At 38.7% G+C, this 21,982-nt stretch overlaps 2 protein-coding genes across 8 annotated transcripts in view; one reads left to right on the top strand and one right to left on the bottom strand.

Annotated features, from left to right (window-relative positions):
• The window catches only part of LOC134813867 (titin-like), a 100,048-nt gene extending 89,184 nt beyond the window's left edge, over positions 1-10,864 (top strand). For 5 of the 7 annotated variants that reach the window (XM_063821758.1, XM_063821755.1, XM_063821756.1 and 2 more), the window contains 2 exons: positions 9,499-9,577; positions 10,820-10,864. In XM_063821758.1, the coding sequence (XP_063677828.1) occupies positions 9,499-9,577; positions 10,820-10,858 (118 nt within the window). In that variant the 3' untranslated portion in view covers positions 10,859-10,864. Of the gene's footprint in view, positions 1-9,498; positions 10,569-10,819 lie in introns of those variants that run through there. The other 2 variants (XM_063821757.1, XM_063821753.1) reach the window with 1 other exon arrangement.
• Positions 10,865-17,723: 6,859 nt separating this feature from the next.
• On the bottom strand, positions 17,724-19,983 carry LOC134814133 (uncharacterized). The gene has a single exon (XM_063822174.1). The coding sequence runs from the start codon at positions 19,975-19,977 to the stop codon at positions 18,631-18,633; it is 1,347 nt and encodes a 448-aa protein (XP_063678244.1). The 5' UTR covers positions 19,978-19,983; the 3' UTR covers positions 17,724-18,630.
• Between the last annotated feature and the right edge of the window lie 1,999 nt (positions 19,984-21,982).

The raw sequence follows: 21,982 nt of genomic DNA, 5'->3' as shown, positions 1-21,982 counted from the left end.
GACGGTTACGATGTTTCATATCACGTGGTGCGCTTTCGTGTCACCAGTCACGTGGTATAGACTCGGCGTATGCTATTGGTGGCACGTGGTACGCACGTGACGCGCCCACGTGATCGCGTGTATAACTGTTCTACTATTATCGAGTTCTAATCAGCAGTATCATTGATTATTGTAAGTCGGAGAATTGAATGATAAACATCAGTTACGACTAAAAAGCGGGCCGGGTTTATACAAATTTCCGGGGCGGGATGATATCACCTTGAGATGTTTATCTAACAGCGGGCCGGGCTGAGTGATAATATGATCCCGCGTCGAAATCCCGGAGATATTTATATAAATGTAATCCCTCAGCTGGCGCTTCGGGATTACATATTAACACAAAACTCGTGCGCTGCGCGCACTCGTATGTGTTTATCAGATCATCCCGCTAGCGCGGGATGATCTGTTATATAAACCCTTTGCGTGGCGGGTTTATGTTATTATAAAAGTATAAAGTATGGGTTGAGAGACAGTACCCTTATCGCTAAACTTTAAATCCCGTTGTGACTGATTTATTTATGGGATTCAAAGCTTGTGGTTGCATGATTGGAGGATTTAGAGGTCTCTGATTGCACGATTAGAGGATTCAGAGGTCTTTGATTGGAGGAGATGAGGCACTTCCACGGTAGTACCACGAAAGTGTCTTATTATTGGTACTTACATGTTGGCTGCTGCCATAGTGATAATTGCCAATTTGACACTTTATCTTTGATTCTTTGTGCCTCCAATACTCTTTAGCTGCATGAACACTCAACAGCTTAACTAGAATGCTTTTATTACATATATTTATCTAGAATGTTTTTATTACATATGTTTATCTAGAATGCTTTTATTAAATATATATATTTAACTAGAATACTTTTATTAAATATATTTAAAGGGGCACTGAGTTTTTTGTGTTGATAATCCACCATTGCAGCACCGTTATAATATAATATTACTGTTGTATTACCTTATTACATACCCTTATCCACTTTATAACCAGGTGGTTTGTGAATACACCAGATTTGAGAAGTTCTTCCCCCTGCACATCATATCACGTGATACGTTTAGAGGGTCCTTATTTGCTAAGTCCACTAGATCACGTGTTGGTGCAGACGTAACGTGGTGTCACCATGACAACGTCTCAACATCTGGCTCCCCCGATACTTATTCTCTTATTGCACTTTTTAGACGGACCTTTAGCTTTACAGCAGTGTACTGTCAGCAGAATACCTTTTAGACGACCTATATTGTTTATTTATTTTTATTATACCTATCCGGCTGTGTCCCTCCCACTTAATTTAGGCTCTTTTTAAGTGTTTAGTACCCCATTATAACTTTATAAGTTAATAACTTGATAACCATGCCAACAGCTCCTTCATAAAGTTTACAACTCTTGTCTAGGAGTAACTTATTGACAACTGTAAAGTTAGTCTAACCAATACCTCCTCCAAAGTAATATAAAGAGATAAGAAGGTAAAAGTAAAAGGGAGTTAATGCTTTGGCCTTGCTTATTCCATGCTCATTTAGTTGTCTGGTTGTCCATTACCATAACATTAACAAGTTAACAGTGTCCCCTTCCAGCGACCAGTTCGCAAAGTCTCAACAATGTTTGATGAGTGTCTACTAGTTCATTACCCGTTATGTCTGCTTATAACGGTCTTCTTGTTTCTCCCATTTCATTAAAGTTGTTGAGCACTAAGAAAGTTGACCATTTTGTCTAGGCTATCTAAATAGAGTGGCAGGCTGTCTAAAACCGTCTCTCCAACACACCTGACATTGAGAGTATTAACAGTGGAGTTTGTGTGGAGTCAAACAGAAATTGCAAGTATTAGTTCGCAATTGTAGTGAAAGTGAAGTCACGGTTTGAACAGCCTGGACAAAATTATTTGTACGTGATTCCCCTTTAAACCCCTTTTAAAATGGGTTTGGTAGACCCCCCGCGGTTTTTAACCCCCGCAGAGGTCACAAGCCCATGGGGAGCCCCAAATAAAGGAAACCCGGGGAAGGCCTTAGCAAACCGGGCCCAAAAGGGATTTGCATCATTTGCAGCGAAAAACGGATATACTCTCCCTTTTACATGCTTTTAAAACCGGAAACCCAAACCCAAAACCGGGCGCTGTTTTTTAAAAGCCCATTTTCCCCCATTTTCCCAATTTTCTTCTCCGCAATAAAACGGGCATCGGCAAGGGGCGACACTTTTAAGACTCAAACCCGGAAGGCTTGATCAAAGTTTCCCCAGCCAAACCGAAAACCTTTTTCGGGCTTTCATTGCGATAGGGGTTTTCGGTTTTGGTGCCCCAGCGGGCTCTTTTTGGACCCCCCCAATCTGATCTAAACATCACCCGAGGATACCTGTTTATGCTCGGGGTTTTACAAAGGGGTTTTTTAGCTTTTGGCCCCTTTTGGCTTTTAGGTAAAATTTTCAAAAAGCTCAAAAAAGCTCTAAATCTCCCACTCTCTTGCCCATTCAGCAGATAAATCCATTTTGAACAAGGGGTTTTAATCCTTCCCCAACCCTTGACCAACTTCTTGAGGTTTAAAAATTCAGCCCAAATCTTCCTTGATGACACCCCAAACTTTACTGGGGACCACACCTTTTGCACCAACCAAACAGCAAAGCTAAAAAACATGCCCCCCCCAAATTGGGTTTTGTATTTCCCTTTAAGACTATTTTTCCGATAAAAGTTTCCCCCCATGGGAGGGCGGGCATTCTCTTTTCCCCGACGGAAACTTTTAAGCTCCCACCAAATTACTCTCCTTGGAAGCTTTCGGGGGGAAAAAACCAAACTGGTTTTAAATTTTCTGGTCGTGCTAAAATCCACGGGAAATTTAAAGTTGTTTTATCCAGGTCTGCTAATATTTTCCAATCAGTGGCCCTCCCCAAAATTCCCAAATTTCCATTGCCCTTTCGCCTTTCAACCCCCAAAAAAACCTCCCTCCTGCCTGGAAACAAACCCCAAAGGCTTTTTTTCCAAATTGACACAAACCCCTTCCCCTTTTGTTGACTCCCCCCCGCTCACAAGGGGAAATTTTCCCATTTTGGTCGCTATTTGTTTAAGCCCCTTACCCGTGGGGGGCCCCATCGGTATCCCCTTTGGACTTAGTCCCCAAGGGAAAAAACCAGCCAGAAAATGCGGCACATTCCCCCAATTGTCCCCAACACAGCTTCCCAATCCCATCCTTCCCCCCCTTCCCCCCCCCATTTGGGAAATGCTAAAGCGGTGTAACAAAGGGGGGCCATACACAGCCAAACCAAAAAAAAGGAAAAAGGTTTAAAAAAATAAAAAAAGTTTTCCCCCAATTCTTAAAGAGCGTGTGCCCTCATGTCAGCCCCTTGACCGTTTCCTAAAATTTAAACCCCACCGTTGCATTTCCCAAATTTTTCCCAACTGAAACCCTCTCTTTCCTTCCTGATTTCCCCTTTAAAACCCCTTCCAAAAACCTCCCTCTGCGCCCCCCTTTTTCTGACATTTTAATTTTTCTAGGTTTGTCAAAAAAAACCTACGGCTTTCCCCCTTTTCCAACCACACCCCACCCGCCCAACTACTTTTTCCCACCCCACACAACCCTCCATTTTTAAAGTTTTTAAAAAATATGCACGTGCATTTTCCCCACGGGGCAGTTTTCCGGGCGCTCTGATTGGTTACAAGCCCCCCCGTGACAGGCTGCTGGCACGTGCCGCATTGTAACACCGATTTTCATTACTGATCCTTTTTCTGCTTTTTCCCCCATCTCCCCACCTTTTTGGCCCCCCCTTTTTAAATTTTGGGGGGGGATGTTTGTTTTTCTAATTTGCCCCCGCTTGAAAGGCACCCCCTCCCGGGTTGTTTCCTGCCTTTTTAAATTGGAACCTTTGTTAGGAAATCAGGGGGTCTAAAATTTTTAATTTTTCCCTCCGTCTTTTTTTTTCCCCGTTCTTTTCTTCAAAATTTTCGAAATTTTTAATTAATTTTTCGGGTTTGCCGTCTCGACCGGGTGACAGGAATTTGTTAGTCTCTGTGAGGTCACTTTTTTGACGATTTCCTTCAAAAATTTGTACCCCTGTAGTTGTTCCATTATACTTCTTCAGCCATGAATTTTAAAAAACAAAAATTCTGTACCCCCCAAATTTCCCAAAAACCGTGTTACAAGCTTTAATAAGCCTCATCCCACGGGGTTTTTTTAAATCAAAAAATTTTGTTATCAAAACGGTTACTTTTGTGCGGGATTATCAACTTGTGGAATACGCACAGTTTTTTTAAGCATCTTAACTCCCAAACTAAAAACCTGTAGTTATTCATTAAAACGATTTTGAAATTCTTGCTCCCGACAATCCTCCCCTTTAAAAATCGTACAAAGCAAAAGTATTTAATCCCTTTTTTTATTGAGCACTCCCAAAGGTTGCACTGCATTTTTAAATTGGGGGAGATTTTTCCCTATTTGCTTTACCTGGAGTTTTTTTTTCCTTTAAAAGGAGGGGTTTTGGAGACTTTATTTTTCCCTCCCCTTTGCCCCAGACAGTTTTCATTTTTAAATTTGTGCTCCTTTTCAAAATTTAAATCTGTTTCTTCCCAATTTCCCGCCCATTTAAATAAATTAGCTGCAGCTTTGCATTTGGACCCCAACACTGACAAAAATACCCCGATACCTACCTTTTTGGGTTTAATTTCCCAGGCAACATAACCTTATAACGTATAACGTAGCCAAACAACATTTTGTGACGTCACGTGGTGTTTTGTGACGTCACACGACGTGAACCCCAACTTTCTGACAGATGTTGTTGTTGTTGTTGAGAGACTTATTCGTTGTTTCATTCTGATTCATCATATTATTATACAGTAAAACCTTGCCCATTTCATTCTCTTGATCCATAAAATACTCTGTCAATTAGCTGAACGCGATATTTCGCAAACATATATACACATATCCAAATTATATGTGTATTTTAGGCTGATTATAAGATTCGTTGAAACGTCTTTTAGAAAGACGATTTTAAGAATACAAAGTTAAATTTCATTGGGTTGATAAGAGTTTGGATGCTCTGTGATTACTGATAATAACTGTAATAACCGATAATTACTTAAAGTAGTAAACATGATTAATCTATTAATGATTATTCTACTGAGTTACAGGTTAACAATCATTACACAACGTTTTGTTAATCCCTCTTGTTATCCAAAAAAGACACACAGTATTATGACTTTATAAGGAGCATTAGTCCTGAAACAGCTTTAATCTTTTCACTCCTCATCAATTTGGTGACGTCACGTGGTGTTTTGGTGACGTCACGTGCAGGAGTTTTATATTGTCTGTGTTCTATCTCAGCCGCATTTCAATTACCACACTCCCTCCAGTTTATTTCACTAAGCGCCAAAAAGCTAAGTTTGAACCAGTTAGAGTATACTCTTCTAGACCACCCCCGGACCAGCCAACCAGAACACACCTCGTGATCCTGACATGGAAACCAATCAGGGACCAGTATGTGATGTTGGGAGCCAATCAGAGTGCAGTATTGGGTGAGAAGATGCCACTGTGATGATATCAATCATATTAAGAGTCTCAGTTAAAAAGAGAGTCTGACTGGCAGACCACTATTATAGCCTGTCTTCAGTGGTGAGTCAGTGACAGATATGTTACTATGGTTACTGTCAGTTAGTGACATTTCTCTTATCAGATATACGTCTCATCCACACATTGATAGGGTCTAGGTCACTGTTTGTGTTTGTAAACTAGAGGGTGTGTAACTAGGTCGGGGTTACTGTGGTTACTGTGGTTACTATGGTTACTGTGGTTACTGTGGTGACTGTGACCCGGTCACTCCAGGATAATCGGTATATTTTAAGCGGCTCTTTTGATCTACTTTCGTATTATTAATTAATACGTTTTTTTCAGTCGTGCACTACGTAGGTAGTTGCCATGCACAACGTGCCAGATGCCACATCACGGTTACTGCTGTGCGGCAATAGCTTTTCAGTTAACTTCACTGCAGTTATTCGTGCTGTGAAAAACGTGTTTTTAAAGAGACAAGTCTCTCTGGTTTTGTAGGGGCAATTACCCTGCACTCCCCCCCCCCCCCTCTTCATTTTACTGGGGTTATAGTTGTTTTAGTTCAGTCTCAGGTATATGATATATTATATTATAAACGTGCTTTCAACATTCAAGTGCTCAACGGCCAACTAATATGTAATAGGAGCTATTATGGATTATAGATAACTAATATTTGTTGTTTAATGTCTACACAATTATGTAAATACTAAATACCGACCAGCAAACCCCTAACTCGATCAGTTATTTTTTAATTGTTCTGGGTTTGGTCCCGATCAATCGAATCAATAAATCATGTCGTTTCCAATTATGTGTTCATACTCTAAGTGCAAAGTTCAAAGTTTAGGAATTTTATTGGCCTAGTTACCTATTTGCTAGCCTAGTATTTGCTAGCCTAGTATTGCTACCCTTAGTTTTTTGGAACCTATTTTTGGGGGAGCCTATTTATTTGCAAAGCCTAGTATTTGCAACCCTTTTAGTATTTGCTCCCCCTAGTATTTGTTTACCCCTAGTATTTGCTTCCCTTTTTAGTATTTGCAGCCTGGGGATTTGTGGGCCTAGTATTTGTACCCTTTGTATTTGCTACCTGGGTATTTGCTTACCTAGTATTTTTTTTTTTTTTTTTTTTTTGGTTTTGGTTCGGCGGGCCTTCAAACCCCCCTTTTGTTTAACTTCTCAAATTTTCCCGGTTCTGAAAGGGGTCTCCCAAGGGGGAAACCCGGGGAATTTTTAAGTACTATATAAGTTAGAAATTATAACGCCAGTTTAACGTCCAGTTAATCCCCCCCTCTCACCGGCCCATCTTTAAATGACACGGGGAAAAAATTTGGGCTACCAGAAAAACCAGCTACTTTTTAAAAAAGAGTATAAAAAAGTTATTAAAATTAAACCTTATTTGGCCCTTTTCCCATTTTATTTCCAATGAGCTGTGAGCTGCTCTACAACGTAATGTAATATCAGACTGAAATGCGGTATTTTATATATACAATGAAAACAACGATTCTACAAACTCAGAGTTTCATGCAAATGCAATCATCAGTGTATCAGAATAACTTACTAAATTAATAAATCCATGTTTTCCCTTACAAGCTCCTGTCATAAAATTAACTTAACTAAAACTAAATCAAAAACAAACGAAACGAAACGAAATTGAAACGAAAATGAAATACAAGAACTAAAACTAAAATTAAAATAAAATATTCCTAAAAGCATTTCTTCAGCATAAACTTGTTGGTGTGGCCCTACATTTACTTATGAGTTCCCTCCTCCTATTTAATAGATTGCCATCTTTATTTAAAATAATATAAAGTTTTTCAGTAAGGCAGAGATGACAATCTTTCGTACCCCCCTTTGTACGGATGGGCATGTTTGATTATTTTCCAAGATATTTTATATGGTGTTTGTTATCTTTCAACTCCCATATTTTCTTAGATAGCTCCGTCTGATTTCGTAGCTTCTCGAGTTTGAAAGAGCTTGTGTGTGAACTGAAACGGGTCTTAAAAGTGTTTTCAGTAAGCCCAATATATTTGTGCTCTTTCTAAGATTGTCATCTCTGCCTTACTGAAAAACTTTATATTATTTTAAATAAAGATGGCAATCTATTAAATAGGAGGAGGGAACTCATAAGTAAATGTAGGCACACCAACAAGTTTATGCTGAAGAATGCTTTTAGGAATATTTTATTTTAATTTTAGTTTTTGTTCTTGTATTTCATTTTCGTTTCAATTTCGTTTCCTTTCGTTTGTTTTTGATTTAGTTTAGTTAAGTTAATTTTATGAAGGAGCTTGTAAGGAAAACATGGATTTATTAATTTAGTAAGTTATTTCTGATACACTGATGATTGCTATTTGCATGAAACTCTGAGTTTGTAGAATCGTTGTTTTCATTGTACAATGCTCCCCTCCCGGGGTAGAGCACTCTTGAAACTGGATTTCTCCAAAAGAAACATCGTATTTTATATATATATATATAATAATATAATAAAAAGATACAATATATAGTGTGCTTATATATATTTTATAGGGCGTAATCTGACGTCACATGTACTCAAAATTAACTTAAATTTGAGACATTCGTGCCAATTAGAGCTTTGGACGTGCGTCATCTCATTATATTTAATTGTTTAATTAAGTGACCGCGTTATATAATCAAAACACTTTAAGTGTATTTTGTTTTGGCGCGATTAGATAGCTCTCTATATCTTGTTGCTGAGGGAAGTGGGTCTCTTCGTCAACGTTTTAAGTTCATTTAAGTATTTTTACTGCAAATAATTTGACCTTCTCTTAAGAATTGTTCTACTTTGCTAGGTATATTGCTAGGTTGCTATTCCCTGTTCAAGTTGAATTAGTTTTTAAGCTAATTTCCTTACATTCCCACCAAATTATGGAATGTTTCTGATTTCATGTTCCTATAAACAACATGGAAAGTGATCAGACAAGAAACGTGAAACTTGTTTGAAGAATGCATTAGAGGGGTCTGTTACTTGTAAAGATACGGATCAGGCCCTCTTAAGCAATTAGATTTATTGGCCCCTCATTCAAAATGTTGTTAAGACTTTCTGCTTATCGTCTCTCTCTCTCTCTCTTTTGGATAAGTTCCAATTCCGATTTCAAATTCCGTCCATCTTGCTGTTGTAGATTATGTTATTTTGGCAAAGCCTAGTTTTAGTTATAGTTCTTGGGCTGTTTTCAGATATTATTCATATTGTTTCCCTTCTGTAATTTCTTTAATAATCGTTTTCTGTTTCCGGTCGGATTCTTTTCGTGTTCTACTTATTAACTTATTCGCTGCTATTTATTTTGTATTACTTATTTTCTAAACTATGTTGGCTGGTAGGAATAATGAGTGAAGTGGCTACGGAACAACCCCCTGTTGTCAAGCCACAACCAACAGAACAGAATGGCTCTGAGTAAGTTCAAACACAAGGAAATATTATTGTTAGGCATTGGTAAACACAAGGAGATATTGTCGTTTAAACTTTTGTAAACGCGAGAAAGTATCATTACTACTAAGAATAAGTACTATAAGAATCTGTCGAACACAAGGAAATATGATAACAGCTAACATAAACAAGACCTGAAATTGCGCTTAAGTACTTAACAAGTTTATATTCTAAATTAGACAATACACAGACTTTAAGTAAAACAAGTCTTCCTCTGAGCAGCAACCCAAATAGTAATACAACCAAACCCAACTTTAATTCGAAATGTTGAATCGTGTAACGGTTTATTCATAGACCTTGAAAATTCAAAATATTCTTCGTTCAAAATAACATTCGTTCCAGCTATCATACCTCACGCATAGCTTTCATACCACAAGCATAATTTCCGCACCCACACAACAGACAACCCTCGTACGCACCGCCTCGTTATTCTATCGCATAATCCCGCATTATTATAAAGTAATAACCCACATAACCAATCCCCGAAACTAACCACCTTCCCTCTTCAGAACTGGTTCTAAAACTGATGCGACTAAAAAACCAGTGAAGGCTGCGGCAGCTCCTCCCAAAGCGGGCACCGGACGTAACGTAAGTAAAAAGTAATACCATATAAGGGCTTACGACGTCACCTTATGTAGGCATCTCCTTATATAGGCATAACAAATAGGAGATGGTTTGTTTGAGATACATCCCTGACAAGAACAAGAACAACAACCCAGCAATCGTTACACTTGCACTACACACCATGATATATACATATATATATATTAACTAATTAGTTAACTTTAATTAGTTAACTAACTATTGTTATGTTAATTATACGTCACGTACGTTAATTAATATAATAATGTTTAAAGTTGTTATATTAATCTCTCAGTTGATGTTATGAATATTTGAAATGCCTGGCTTGGCACACAGAGAAGCCAAGTTTCTTGTTTTAATTATTTGGTTAATTAATTTTAATTAATTAATTTGGTGAATTACAATGACAGTTATTATGATGCTAATTAGTATAGTGTGGAGATTAGTGATAAGTGATTGTAGAGTGAGATACGTGTGAAGTTGCATGGTTATTTTTGAGGACCGGTCATTTAACAGCCATTAACCGGTCATTTAACAGTTAATTAATTGATATTTAAATACAGGATTTGAGCACTCTTGAGCAAGTGTTTTCTACAATTTTTATATATTGTAAAAAATGTACAAAAATATAAGGATAGACAAATTCGCTCCTTATGAGAACTATAATGTGACCGTACATGGGCATATCCCTGGTACATTGATTATGACGCGTGGACGCTTTTGACGTTTTCCCTTTACGAAATGTTGTTTTTCTTAAATGTGACGTTTTTTCTTTAGGCTCTAGATGCTACATATTATAACCATGACTTGCTAATAATATGTGGACGCGTATTCCTTTATTTCGCATTGTTTTCCTCTGTAACAATAATTAGTTATATGATAATATAATTAATTATATGATATCATTATTTTTGACATTATTTGATTAATTAAAGATATTTTTATATAATTTGATATATAACGCTCAATGTTATAGATTTTACAAAATATGATGAAAGCTTATTTTTTGTTTCAAACGCTGAATTCCAACTATAAGCGAGATCAGTGGCATGTGTAAAAAATAAAAAACATTTACTGAAGCGTAGATGTCTTAGTAGATGTCTTAGATGTCTTAGTAGATGCTGAAATTAATATGCTTTAAATAAAATTGTAAATGGTTGGGCTCCAAGAATTTAATTGTCGCCCGATTTAAGAATTTAAGTTTTTCGATTTACTTTCTATGATTGAAAATTAACTGAATTCTCACAGAGACACCAGATGAGACGAGATACTCCGGTGGTAAGTTAACCGCTCAACGCTTCATATATGGGCATATCATGTTGCCATATATGGGCATATCATGTTGCCAAATATGGGCATATTATCATGTTGCCATATATGGGCATATCCTGTTATCATGTAACTATGTACGACCTTTAGTGTAACCATATATGGGCATATCCAGCCTCACGCTTTCTGTACTGGCGTAACAGCACGCGTATAAGGGCTACGGTTATCATGGTTACACCTTTTAAGGAGTTAATAATAAATAATTAATTTAATCTAAATCAATTGTGTGAGAAACCTTTAGGGGGTTGGGGTAAAAAAATAACATCGTTTTTCTTTTTTAAGCTTTTAAGAAGCTCTATTTTTTTAGTAAGTTAGTAGGGGGCACTAGTTGTTGAACCCCAAAAACAAAAATCTTTGTCAATGGTTTGATTAAAAATGTTTTAATGTAATTGTGGGCCCATCGTGGTAAAAAATTGGAGGTAAATTTTTTTTCACTATTTAGGGGGTTTATTTTGGGCTTTTATAATGTACTTCAATGTCAATAGTGAAGGGGGAGCTTCTTCTTTTTTTTCAATATTCACCGAGGTTTAACTTAAATTTTTATTTTAAAAAGGGCTTTTTAAAAATTTAAGGGGGTATCGAATCAATAAAAAAAAACCCCCGTCAAAATTTCATTCACTGTTGAATATGGGGTTTCGGAGGGGATTTTAAAAACTCAAAAGTGAAAAAAATCACGTAAAAGGGTCTAAATTTTCAATAAAAATTACAGTAAAAACTTTGTTTTCCCAATTTTAAACCTCATTAAAATTCCTAATTTTGGAATGTAATTACGTTAAATGGAAAAACATTTTGGGGGGGCCCAAATTTTCGTGGCGGTAAAGTGGTAATGGTATAGTAAAAAAATTTTATTTTTAGCTTTAAAAGTTATCGGTAAAATGGGGAAGCAATTTTAAACTAAGCCCCTTTTGGGTTTTTAGGTTCAGTTCGATTTCAACCGTTTTTAAAAGACCAAAACCTCGAACCGGACCGTGAAACCCACTATAATTCCGAAGGTAATTAAATGGCGGTTTTTAAAAAAATGTGTGAAAAATGGGAAAGGCCCCCCTTTTCCGATTGTTTCCGGCCCTTTTTTTTTGTCATTAGCTTGCAAAATGGTTTAGTTAACTTTCTCTCTGTAAGCCCGGTTATTTAAGGGTGTAAGCCCCGTTAAGGGGTACGCCGTTTTTTAAGTTTTTTTAACCCGTGAAAAGAAATTCTGGAAACTTTTTGGTTTTTCACGGTCACATGCCGGCACAATTTATGGGCCCTCCCCACGTTTCTATTTTAATTTTTAATCCCTTTTTCATTTCCCAAAATTGAGCCCCCATAAAAAAAGTTTTCGTTCCATTTATGGGCATAAAACCTGTTCCTACACATTGTTATAAAAGGGAATTTCCGGTTTTGACCCATTTTAAAACCCTTTGTTCACCAGCCCCAACCCCCCTTTGATAAACATAACGCTAATGGTCCCCCGGGAAAATACTTGCGGACGAATCGAGGGGTTTACTGGATAGGGGGGCTGAAAAATTGTAAAGTTTAAAAAACAAGGAATTTTAATTTTTTTTTTAATTGACGTTAAACACAAGGGTTTTATTTTAGTGAATTTTTAAATTATTAAAAAAACAAGGGTTTATTTTAGTGAATTTTGGGGATAAAAACAAGGGTTTAAATTTTTGTGAATTTGGTTTTTAAAACTCAAAGGGTTTATTTAGTGAATTGAGTATAAACCCCAAGGATTTATTTTATTGAATTGATTATTATAAACACAAGGATTTATTTTAGTGAATTGAGTATAAACACAAGGATTTATTTTAGTGAATTGAGTATAAACACAAGGATTTATTTTAGTGAATTGAGTATAAACACAAGGATTTATTTTAGTGAATTGAGTATAAACACAAGGATTTATTTTAGTGAATTGAGTATAAACACAAGGATTTATTTTAGTGAATTGAGTAGATAATAGTGAATTGAGTAAATATTATAAAGTACGAAATGCAAACTTCTCATTTTTGTTTTTCCCAGGTAAAACTAAAGAGGTTCAGTGTTGATTTGAACCTGATCTGGCACTATCGAAGCGGCACCAAAGTGGCTAAAAAGTGGCTGCAAAACGGTTAAATAGCAGCTACAAAGCGAATCTGGCACTGAAGATTACTGGAAAAATTTACTCCTACCAGCACACTTGATTTGAAGAGATGCTGTATACCAGATTCGCTCCTTATATTATAGTTATAGACATGTTCGCTCCTTATATGGACATGTTCGCTCCTTATATAGACATGTTCGCTCCTTATATAGACATGTTCGCTCCTTATATAGACATGTTCGCTCCTATATGGAGTCGTGATACCAAATAAAGGTAATCATGCCCTTTTTCTCAAGAGAAAGTGTTGTATTACAGATTCGCTCAGATGCTGCCGAGATTGTATTTAATTTTCCCTTTTAAGCTTAGACAGGAGCGAAAAATATTTGAAACGTAGGCGTGACTAATTTGATCACTGAAATAATCTTACAAATTTAACGTAGGGCTTTTGTTTGGCTTAAGTTTGACTTAAGTTTTTACGTTTAAGAGATGTTCATGTATGATGTTCGGGAAAAATTATATAATATTCTTTAAGTATGAAGTATTATACGTATTGGATCAGTACAAAACAGTTTATGATGGTTGTTTGTATTGATGTATTGTTTGTACGGCAAGAAATTCCATCACAACTGTAGTTTTGTCAGAATGATTTCTTCAACAAAACCATTGGGATTATATTTTTGCCCCACCTTTTAAAAGGGTCAAAAAACCCTTTTTCCCAAAGTCAAAATTAGGAAAGTGGAAAGAAAGAATGAATTAGAAACGGGGTTTATCTTTTTCTTTTCTTTTTCAAAATTTTATATTCCTTTTAGCAATTTTTCTTTTTTCATATTTCGATTATATTTCTTTAAACTGGGGGACCCCCCGGGTTTTTAAAGTTGATAAACAATTTAAAAGAGATTTGGGGGGAATGACAAGGGGGAGCGCGGCCCAGGAAAAGTTACCCGGGGTGGGGGTACTTGAGTTGGTTTTAATTTAAAGACGGTTGAGTCCCTTGGGCCTCGCGCGCGACAACAAAACAGATTTTCACGCTTTGGGGATTCCAATGTTTAGGCGGCTTTCCACGGGAACCCCCAATTCCGGCCAATCCCAAGTACAGGTATCCGCAAAGTTAAATTTTCAAACTTTTTTATCGGCCCGAAAGGGGCTTTTTTTTGGAGATTTTGAATTTAATAAGATCCAATTACGTTTTTCTTGAATTTTCCCCCTGGAGAGGTAAAGTTTACTTTTTAAAAAGAACATTTACAAAAAAACCGGAAAATCTCCAAAATCTTTTACTTTCAAAATTAAGCCCCCCCCAAAACCGGTTTGGGGTCCTGGGGGGCCCAGGGAAATATTTCCCGTTCCCCGTAAGTTTCCGGTTTCACTTACAAAATTTTATAAAACTGCCTGCTGCCCTTTTAATTTTATTACCCGGCACCGGCACGCCAATCCCTGTTAGGGGGGCCCCTCTTTTTAAGTTTCCCTACGTAGGAAATGCGCCCCCCCTGCGAGCCAAAGATTTTTTGTACGGAATTCAAAAAACCCCAACGTCGCCTAATTCAGGGGCCTAAAAATCTTTTTTTAAAAACTTTTGAACGGGGGATAGCCCAACCCCATACACAAAGTTTTTTCTATCCAGAGCCCTTTTTCCCCTTGCGTGGGGGGCGGGGCCCGCCTCACGGCCCGGTTTTTTTGACTTTAACAAAACCCCCGCAGTGGCGGGTAAAGCACATGGTTTTGGTGAACACATGCCATACAGGGTTTAAAGGGATTATCGGGGTTTTATTTTTTAGCAAGGACATTGCCTAATATTTAAAGGGTCTAAAGGGCCTTTTTCTGGGTTTGATACGCTAGGGACCCAGATACATTTACCCAGACGTATTTTTGACCGTAGAAACATTAAAAAGTGGTTTTTAAGATTTTTGGACCCTTTTACAAAAATAGGGCCCCCAAAAACCCTGTTTTTTTATAAAATTTTGGGGAAGTTAATATTTTGGATTTTCCGGGAAAAATTGCAAAAAGTAGCTAAAAAAACAGCCCCCACAAGATGGGATAAAAATTTTTAAAAAAAATCCCTCATTTTAAAACGCAGGTAAAAATCCAAAAAAGGGTAAAAATTTTTACTTTTTTTTCTTGAAATTTGAATTAAGTTTTTGCAGTTGTATTAAATCAACCCAAAAATAGTCACAAACTTGTTTGTCCCCAAAATTTTTTTTTCCTTTTTCCCAAAAAGTACCCCACTTCATAACTTTTAAACGAAGTTTTTAATATTTGTCCCTCCCCAAGCGTTTTTTTTAAATTTTCGACGCGGGATACGCCCCCAAAAGCATTTTAGTTTTTATCAATTGGGGACCCCCCGCGTTCATCATAAATTCAAAAAGCTAAAATCGCGGGGATTTATGTCCCGGGTTCAAACTCATATTTTCCCCCAAACAAAAGAAAAATTTTTGGGAAACTTATTGGCTACAAATATGAATTTTTAAAATTTCTTTTTTTGCCTTTAGAGTTAAAAGAATCAAAGTTTAAAAAAGTGCATTTTGGGATAGCACTTTACTAAAAAAGGGAAAAATTTAACTTCTTTAAATATTATCGATCCTTAGGAAAATAAAAATTTTTGTTTAATTTGCGGTTTGGTCTCAAAAACCCTAGCAGGGAAAAAACGTTCCCTTTTTTCCCCTTTAAAAGCTTTTTAAATATTTTTTAAAAACCCCAAATAAACTAAAAATAAAAACTTAAAAAAAATATGGACGAAAGGGCAATTCATCGCAGCTCGGTGCGGGAAGGTCCAGTAGCGGGATTCGCCGATTTTAGCGTGAAGGCAAAAAACATAAAAATAAATTTAAAAGCCCCGGGCCCAAATGGGAAGAGGGAACGCCCTCGCGTATACAAAGAAAAACTTTGTTACAAAACCCCGGGGCCCCCCCTCAGTAAATTTCCCCCAAACCCTTTTAGAACCCCCTCCACTACCCTTCTCCTTTTTCATGTGGGGACCCCCACTGGCGCTTCCCCTATAAGTAGCTAGTTTCGACTGGGAAGGGTTTGCATACAGGGGGGGCCGCGCAACGTCCGGGGCGCGGCCGGGTTTTATAAAAAACGTTTTTGACCAAACCCTTTCCCGGGGCCTTGAGGAGCTGGGTAAAACCCGATTTGCTCCTTTACCATATGCACATGCGGGGGTTTACCTTGGAGTGGGTGGAAACATTTAGTGATAGTCTATTAAATTTTATAGGCCCGCAAGTTTTTGCTTAAAGGTTCCCGCACTCCTCCAGGGAGTCCCAAAAGCTTCGAATATAGGGCCCCCAGGTCCACACTTTACCAGCAACTACCACAGAGATAGGTCCTTGTAAATTCGGGGGAAAATTTTCCCGGTACAATACTTTTTAGTTCAGAGAAAGTACTGGGACAATGGTTGTAAGTTCAGAGAATGGGACGGTTTCTTTCTTGTTGTTTTAGAGAAATACTGGTAATTTCTCATTTGGGGCCCCATCCCTGAGAGTTGTCATACGAAATTTTGTGACCCCTGCGCCGGTGTGGCCCCCCTGTATCGTAAAAAAAACTACAGGCGAACCCCTTTTCATTTTAGTGAAACGACAATTTGGGGGGGCGACGTGTTTCAAGGGGAAAAGGGCTAACCCCCAAAAGGGAACCCCCCAAAAGGGAAATGCTCAAAAAAAGGGCCCGCTCAGATCGGAGGGACTACTCCCGAAAATTGGGGCGCTCAGGGGAAAGGGCCCGGGGGGCCCGCTTTAGAGAGGGAACGCTCAAGAGGAATTGGGCAGAGAGGGGAAATGCTCAGAGAAAGGGGGTTTCTCAAAGAGGGACGCTCAGAAGGGGGCGCTCAGGGGAAAGGGACTTCTCAGAAGGGGAAAACCCCAAAGGGGGGACCTTTCCCCGAGAGGAAAAAATGGGTCAAAGGGAACGCCCCAAAAGGGGCTTGGGCCCCGAGGGGCTAAGAGGGACTTCTCAAAAAATTTGGGGCTGCTCAAAAGAGGGAAAGCTCAAAGAGGGACTCTCAGAGAGGGAAAGCTCAAAAAGGGGGAAAGCTCAAAAGGGGACTTCTCAGAGATAGAGAGGGACCTTTTCTCAGGGGGATGGGGGGTTTTTCTTCAGAGTGGGGCTGCTCAGAGGGGGGGAAATCAAAGGGGACTGCTCACCTTTAAAAAGAAAAAAACCCCGACCCCAAAAGCATATATCCTACAAAATATCTTAAAAAAAAATTATTCAATTTTCTTTAATTTTAAATTTGCTCTAAATTAAGGAAACTTTTAAAAATTAAGGCCAAAAGGGGGGGGGTGGGGTTTTAAAAAGGGGCCCTTTAAAATTTCAATTTTAAAAATGTTTTCTTGTTGCATGTGGCCAACGCCTGGGGTTTTTTATGTTTTTGTTCTCCAAATTTTTAAGGGAAGGGGATTTTTTTTTTCACGATACAGTCCAAAAAACTGGGATTGAAAAATTGGGGAAAAAAGTAACAAATAAAAAATTTTGGAAGATTTTAAAGTTTCACCAACACAAACAAAAAAAAAATTTTCAAAGCTGAAAAATTACGTCGTGTTTCTAAAAAACAAAACCTTTGATTTGTTTTAAAATTTATGGAAAAAATCATTTTAATCATTTTATTATACCTAGTTGGCAGGGGTATTTAAACATTTTTTAATCTTAAAAAGGGGGGCTCAATTCGTTAAAAAACTTAAACTTTTTTGGGAAAACCAAAATTTTTTTGTAAAAATCATAAGGAATATTTCTCACAAAGTCTAATGAGACTGCAGAGAGTTCTAGCAGAGTCCAATGAGACTGCAGAGAGTTCTAGCAGAGTCCAATGAGACTGCAGCGAGTTCTAGCAGAGTCCAATGAAACTGCAGCGAGTTTCTAGCAGAGTCCATGAGACTGCAGAGAGTTCTAGCAGAGTCCAATGAGACTGCAGCGAGTTCTAGCAGAGTCCAATGAGACCTGCAGAGATTTCTAGCAGAGTCCATGAGACTGCAGCGAGTTCTAGCAGAGGTCCAAGTGAGAATGCAGAGAGTTCTAGCAGAGTCCAATGAGACCTGCAGCGAGTTCTAGGCAGAGTCCAATGAAAACTGCAGCGAGTTCTAGCAGAGGTTCCCAAGAGACTGCAGAGAGTTCTAGCAAGAGTCCAATGAGACTTGCAGCGTGTTCTAGCAGAGTCCAATGAGACTGCAGAGATTCTAGCCAGAGTCCAATGAGACTGCAGCGAGTTCTAGCAGAGCCAATGGACTGCTAGGAGTGTTCTAGCAGAGTCCAATGAGACTGCAGCGAGTTCTAGCAGAGTCCAATGAAACTGCAGCGAGTTCTAGCAGAGTCCAATGAGACTGCAGAGAGTTCTAGCAGAGTCCAATGAGACTGCAGCGAGTTCTAGCAGAGTCCAATGAGACTGCAGAGAGCAGTTCTAGCAGAGTCCAATGAGACTGCAGAGCGGTCTAGCAGAGTCCAACGAGACTGCAGAGAGTTCTAGCAGAGTCCAATGAGACTGCAGAGAGTTCTAGCAGAGGTCCAACGAGACTGCAGAGAGAGTTCTAGCCGAGTCCAATGAGACTGCAGCGAGTTCTAGCAGAGTCCAATGAGACTGCAGCGAGTTCTAGCAGAGTCCAATGAGACTGCAGAGAGTTCTAGCAGAGTCCAATGAGACTGCAGAGAGTTCCAGCAGAGTCCAATGAGACTGCAGCGAGTTCTAGCAGAGTCCAATGAGACTGCAAAGAGTTTTCCCGTCCAGATTCTTGAGAAGAGCGACGAGCTCGTCGAAATAGCCGTCTAGAGTGGTCTCACAGTTGGAGATGGGAAGAACGGTGCAAATCTCGGAGATGACCCCTTTCAAGATAGCGTCTACCTGCTGGTTCTCTAGAAGGGTTATCAGCTCCCCTGCTATCATGGTACACTCTGAGCACGTGTCTCCTACACTGCTGCTCACTTCGTAGCTGCTCACTGTCTCATGTTTGGAGCTGCACAGGCCAGCGTAGCCACATACTGTTTTACCGTCCATCCCTGAGATGAGTGTTTCTATGATGACCATGTAGCTGTGTAGAGTCTCCTTGCAGTCCGGTATGGGCAGGATAGAACACGCCTCGTCCAGCACTGCTTCTATCTGCTGCTGCACAGCCGGGTCCTGTAGCTCCTTTATAACAAGGTCAGCTATCTGAGCACAGTCTGAGCACACATCCCCCATTCCTACTACTGATCCCGAACAAGCATCCAGAGCCACACATGTCCCCTCTACGTCTAGGTTCTGTGCCTTTACCAGGGTCCCCTCGAGGAGCTTGGTCATGAGTGAGTTACAGAAAGGAATAGAAATCACCTCACAGATAACGGGAGCTAGGTCTTTGTTAATAGCGATCGTGTCAGGGTCATTAGCGGCTTTCTTCACTTCACCTAGCAGGTCCTGACAGCCAGCACAGAGGGGTGAGTCGTCCTGGAGACCCTTCTTTATTACCTCGAATAACTCTGTACTTTCTATGAGGTCCCTAACTTGTCGAGAGCAGAGTCCTATCTTTGAGCAGAGTTGCTGCACATCAATCGAGCCTACAAGCAGGTCGAGATAAAAGTGTCCGTACTCCTTGACCAGGGCACTACACTCATTAGAAACGAAGGGGAGCTCACTACATACCTTCTCAGCAGCAGCCACTACCTCGTCTATTGTAGCGCTAGTCAGCACTCTCTTCACCACCTCATCCCCCAGGAACTCACAGAACTCGCACTGTATGGAGTCTTGAAGAGGGGCCATGGTAGTAGCGCACACAGCAAGTTGAGAGCAGGCAGCGCCAGGATCCAAAGCTTCAACCACACTCTCCAATTGGGACAACTCACTATCTACCCAGTTATCGCAGTCCTGTATGGGCACATTGGCGCACACAAACTTCTTCAGCACGCCCAGCAGATCTTTAGTGTCTTTGTCTTCCATTATAACCTTGAGTTCGGACACAGCTGCTTTACAAAGCGTACACTTAGCTGGGTCTATGATCTGCACAGCTACTGAGCTGACTCCCAGCACTAAGAGTGCTCCAATTAGTACTCCTCTCATCATTACCAGCTACACAAGAGATAAAGGGGGGGTTTTTAAAACCCAAATTTGTATCCTCTAAACATTACCAGCTACACTAAGGGGATAGGGGGGTGTTAGTTTTAAAAAAAATTTGTACTCACTTTTCAAATTTCCACTTCCCTAAGGGGAAAGGGTGTTATTTTAAAACCCAATTTTGTACTCCTCTTTAAACATTTCAGGCTACGCTAGGAGAAAAGGGTGTTTGTTAAAACAATTTGTACTCCCTCTTCAATTTCCAAAACTACACAAGGATTTGGGGGTTAGTTAAAACCAGAGTGTTATTTAAAAACAAAGGGTGTTAGTTAAAAACAGAGTGTGTTAGTTAGAAACAGAGTGTTAGTTAAAAACAGAGAGTGTTAGTTAAAAACAGAGAGTGTTAGTTTAAAACAGAGAGTTTTAGTTAGAAACAGAGTGTTAGTTAAAAGCAGAGTGTTAGTTAAAACCAGAGTGTTAGTTAAAAACAAAGGGTGTTAGTTAAAACCAGAGTGTTAGTTAAAAACGAAGGGTGTTAGTTAAAAACAGAGTGTGTTAGTTAGAAACAGAGTGTTAGTTAAACACAGAGAGTGTTAGTTAAAACCAGAGTGTTAGTTAAAAACGAAGGGTGTTAGTTAAAAACAGAGTGTGTTAGTTAGAAACAGAGTGTTAGTTAAAAACAGAGAGTGTTAGTTAAAAACAGAGAGTGTTAGTTAAAAACAGAGAGTGTTAGTTTAAAACAGAGAGTTTTAGTTAGAAACAGAGTGTTAGTTAAAAGCAAAGTGTTAGTTAAAACCAGAGTGTTAGTTAAAAACAGAAAGTTTTAGTTAAAAACAAAGGGTGTTAGTTAAAAACAGAGTGTTAGTTAAAAACAGAAAGTGTTAGTTTAAAACAGAGACTGTTAGTTAAAAACAAAGGGTGTTAGTTAAAAACAGAAAGTGTTAGTTAAAAACAGAGAGTGTTAGTTAAAAACAAAGGGTGTTAGTTAAAAACAGAGTGTTAGTTAAAAACAGAGTGTTAGTTAAAAACAAAGGGTGTTTAAAAACAGAAAATGAGGCCAGGGTGTTACTTAAAAACAAAAAATGTTAGGGGTCGTTCACATAATAAGTTATCACTTTTTGCACAAACTGTTCTGAAAAAGAAGGAAGAGTAGTATGGCATGATAAGCAGGTAATTTGATACTATCAGTTGAGTTGTCACCTGAGTAACTCCCTAGCTGCAGCTCTATTATCTTTTAACTTGTCCCGAGGAATCAACTTCTCTAATTTAATCTTCTTATCACAAGCTTTCCCAAGATATTGCGTGTCATTTTGTTACCTATACCTACTTTGAGCGTGAACAACTGATAAGAATTTGTCATTCTGTGTTCTGTGACTGTACCGCAGTCATGCATCACAAAAAATTTTGTGACCGCGATACATCAGAGGACAGCGCTTATATAATGAGTGGCGTTATCAGAGCGTTATCAGAGCAACGCGTATTATAATATAAATAGGGGTATCCTGGAGGTGTTTACAAATAGCGGTATCCTGGAGGTGTTTACAAATAGCGGTATCCTCCCTAAAATTAGAAAAATTAGGTGAATTTAGAGGATACGCCGGCAAAATATCAAAAATATCTGCTTATTTTGCTAGTACTGCATGGCAGTTAAGTTTTTCAAAATTGTCTCACATTCAAACGATGCGATTTTGCGTCCCCCTAGGCACAGCGGGTCAGCGGGGCTCTTTGTAACGCCACTGCCCCCCCCCCCCCCCCCGTATATAATATAATTATTATTATAGTATGTACGTTGAAAAAATTGCACAAGAAATATTTAAGTTATTTTTCCGACCGAAATATGGAATTTTATTAATGTTGAAATTTGCATCACAGGACCCTGCTGATAAAAAATATTATCTCATATTACAAAAAATGGAAGTGAAAAGATCAAAAAGAACTAGAATATTGCAAAGAAACATTCGTCCAAGGCACGATAAATACAGCATACAGGGTAGGCCAAAAGTCATTGGGCATA

This window comes from Bolinopsis microptera, chromosome 4, assembly GCF_026151205.1.
Source record: "Bolinopsis microptera isolate Bmic1 chromosome 4, MBARI_Bmic_1.0, whole genome shotgun sequence".
Lineage (NCBI taxonomy): Eukaryota > Metazoa > Ctenophora > Tentaculata > Lobata > Bolinopsidae > Bolinopsis > Bolinopsis microptera.
This window is presented reverse-complemented; position numbering and strand designations above follow the sequence as displayed.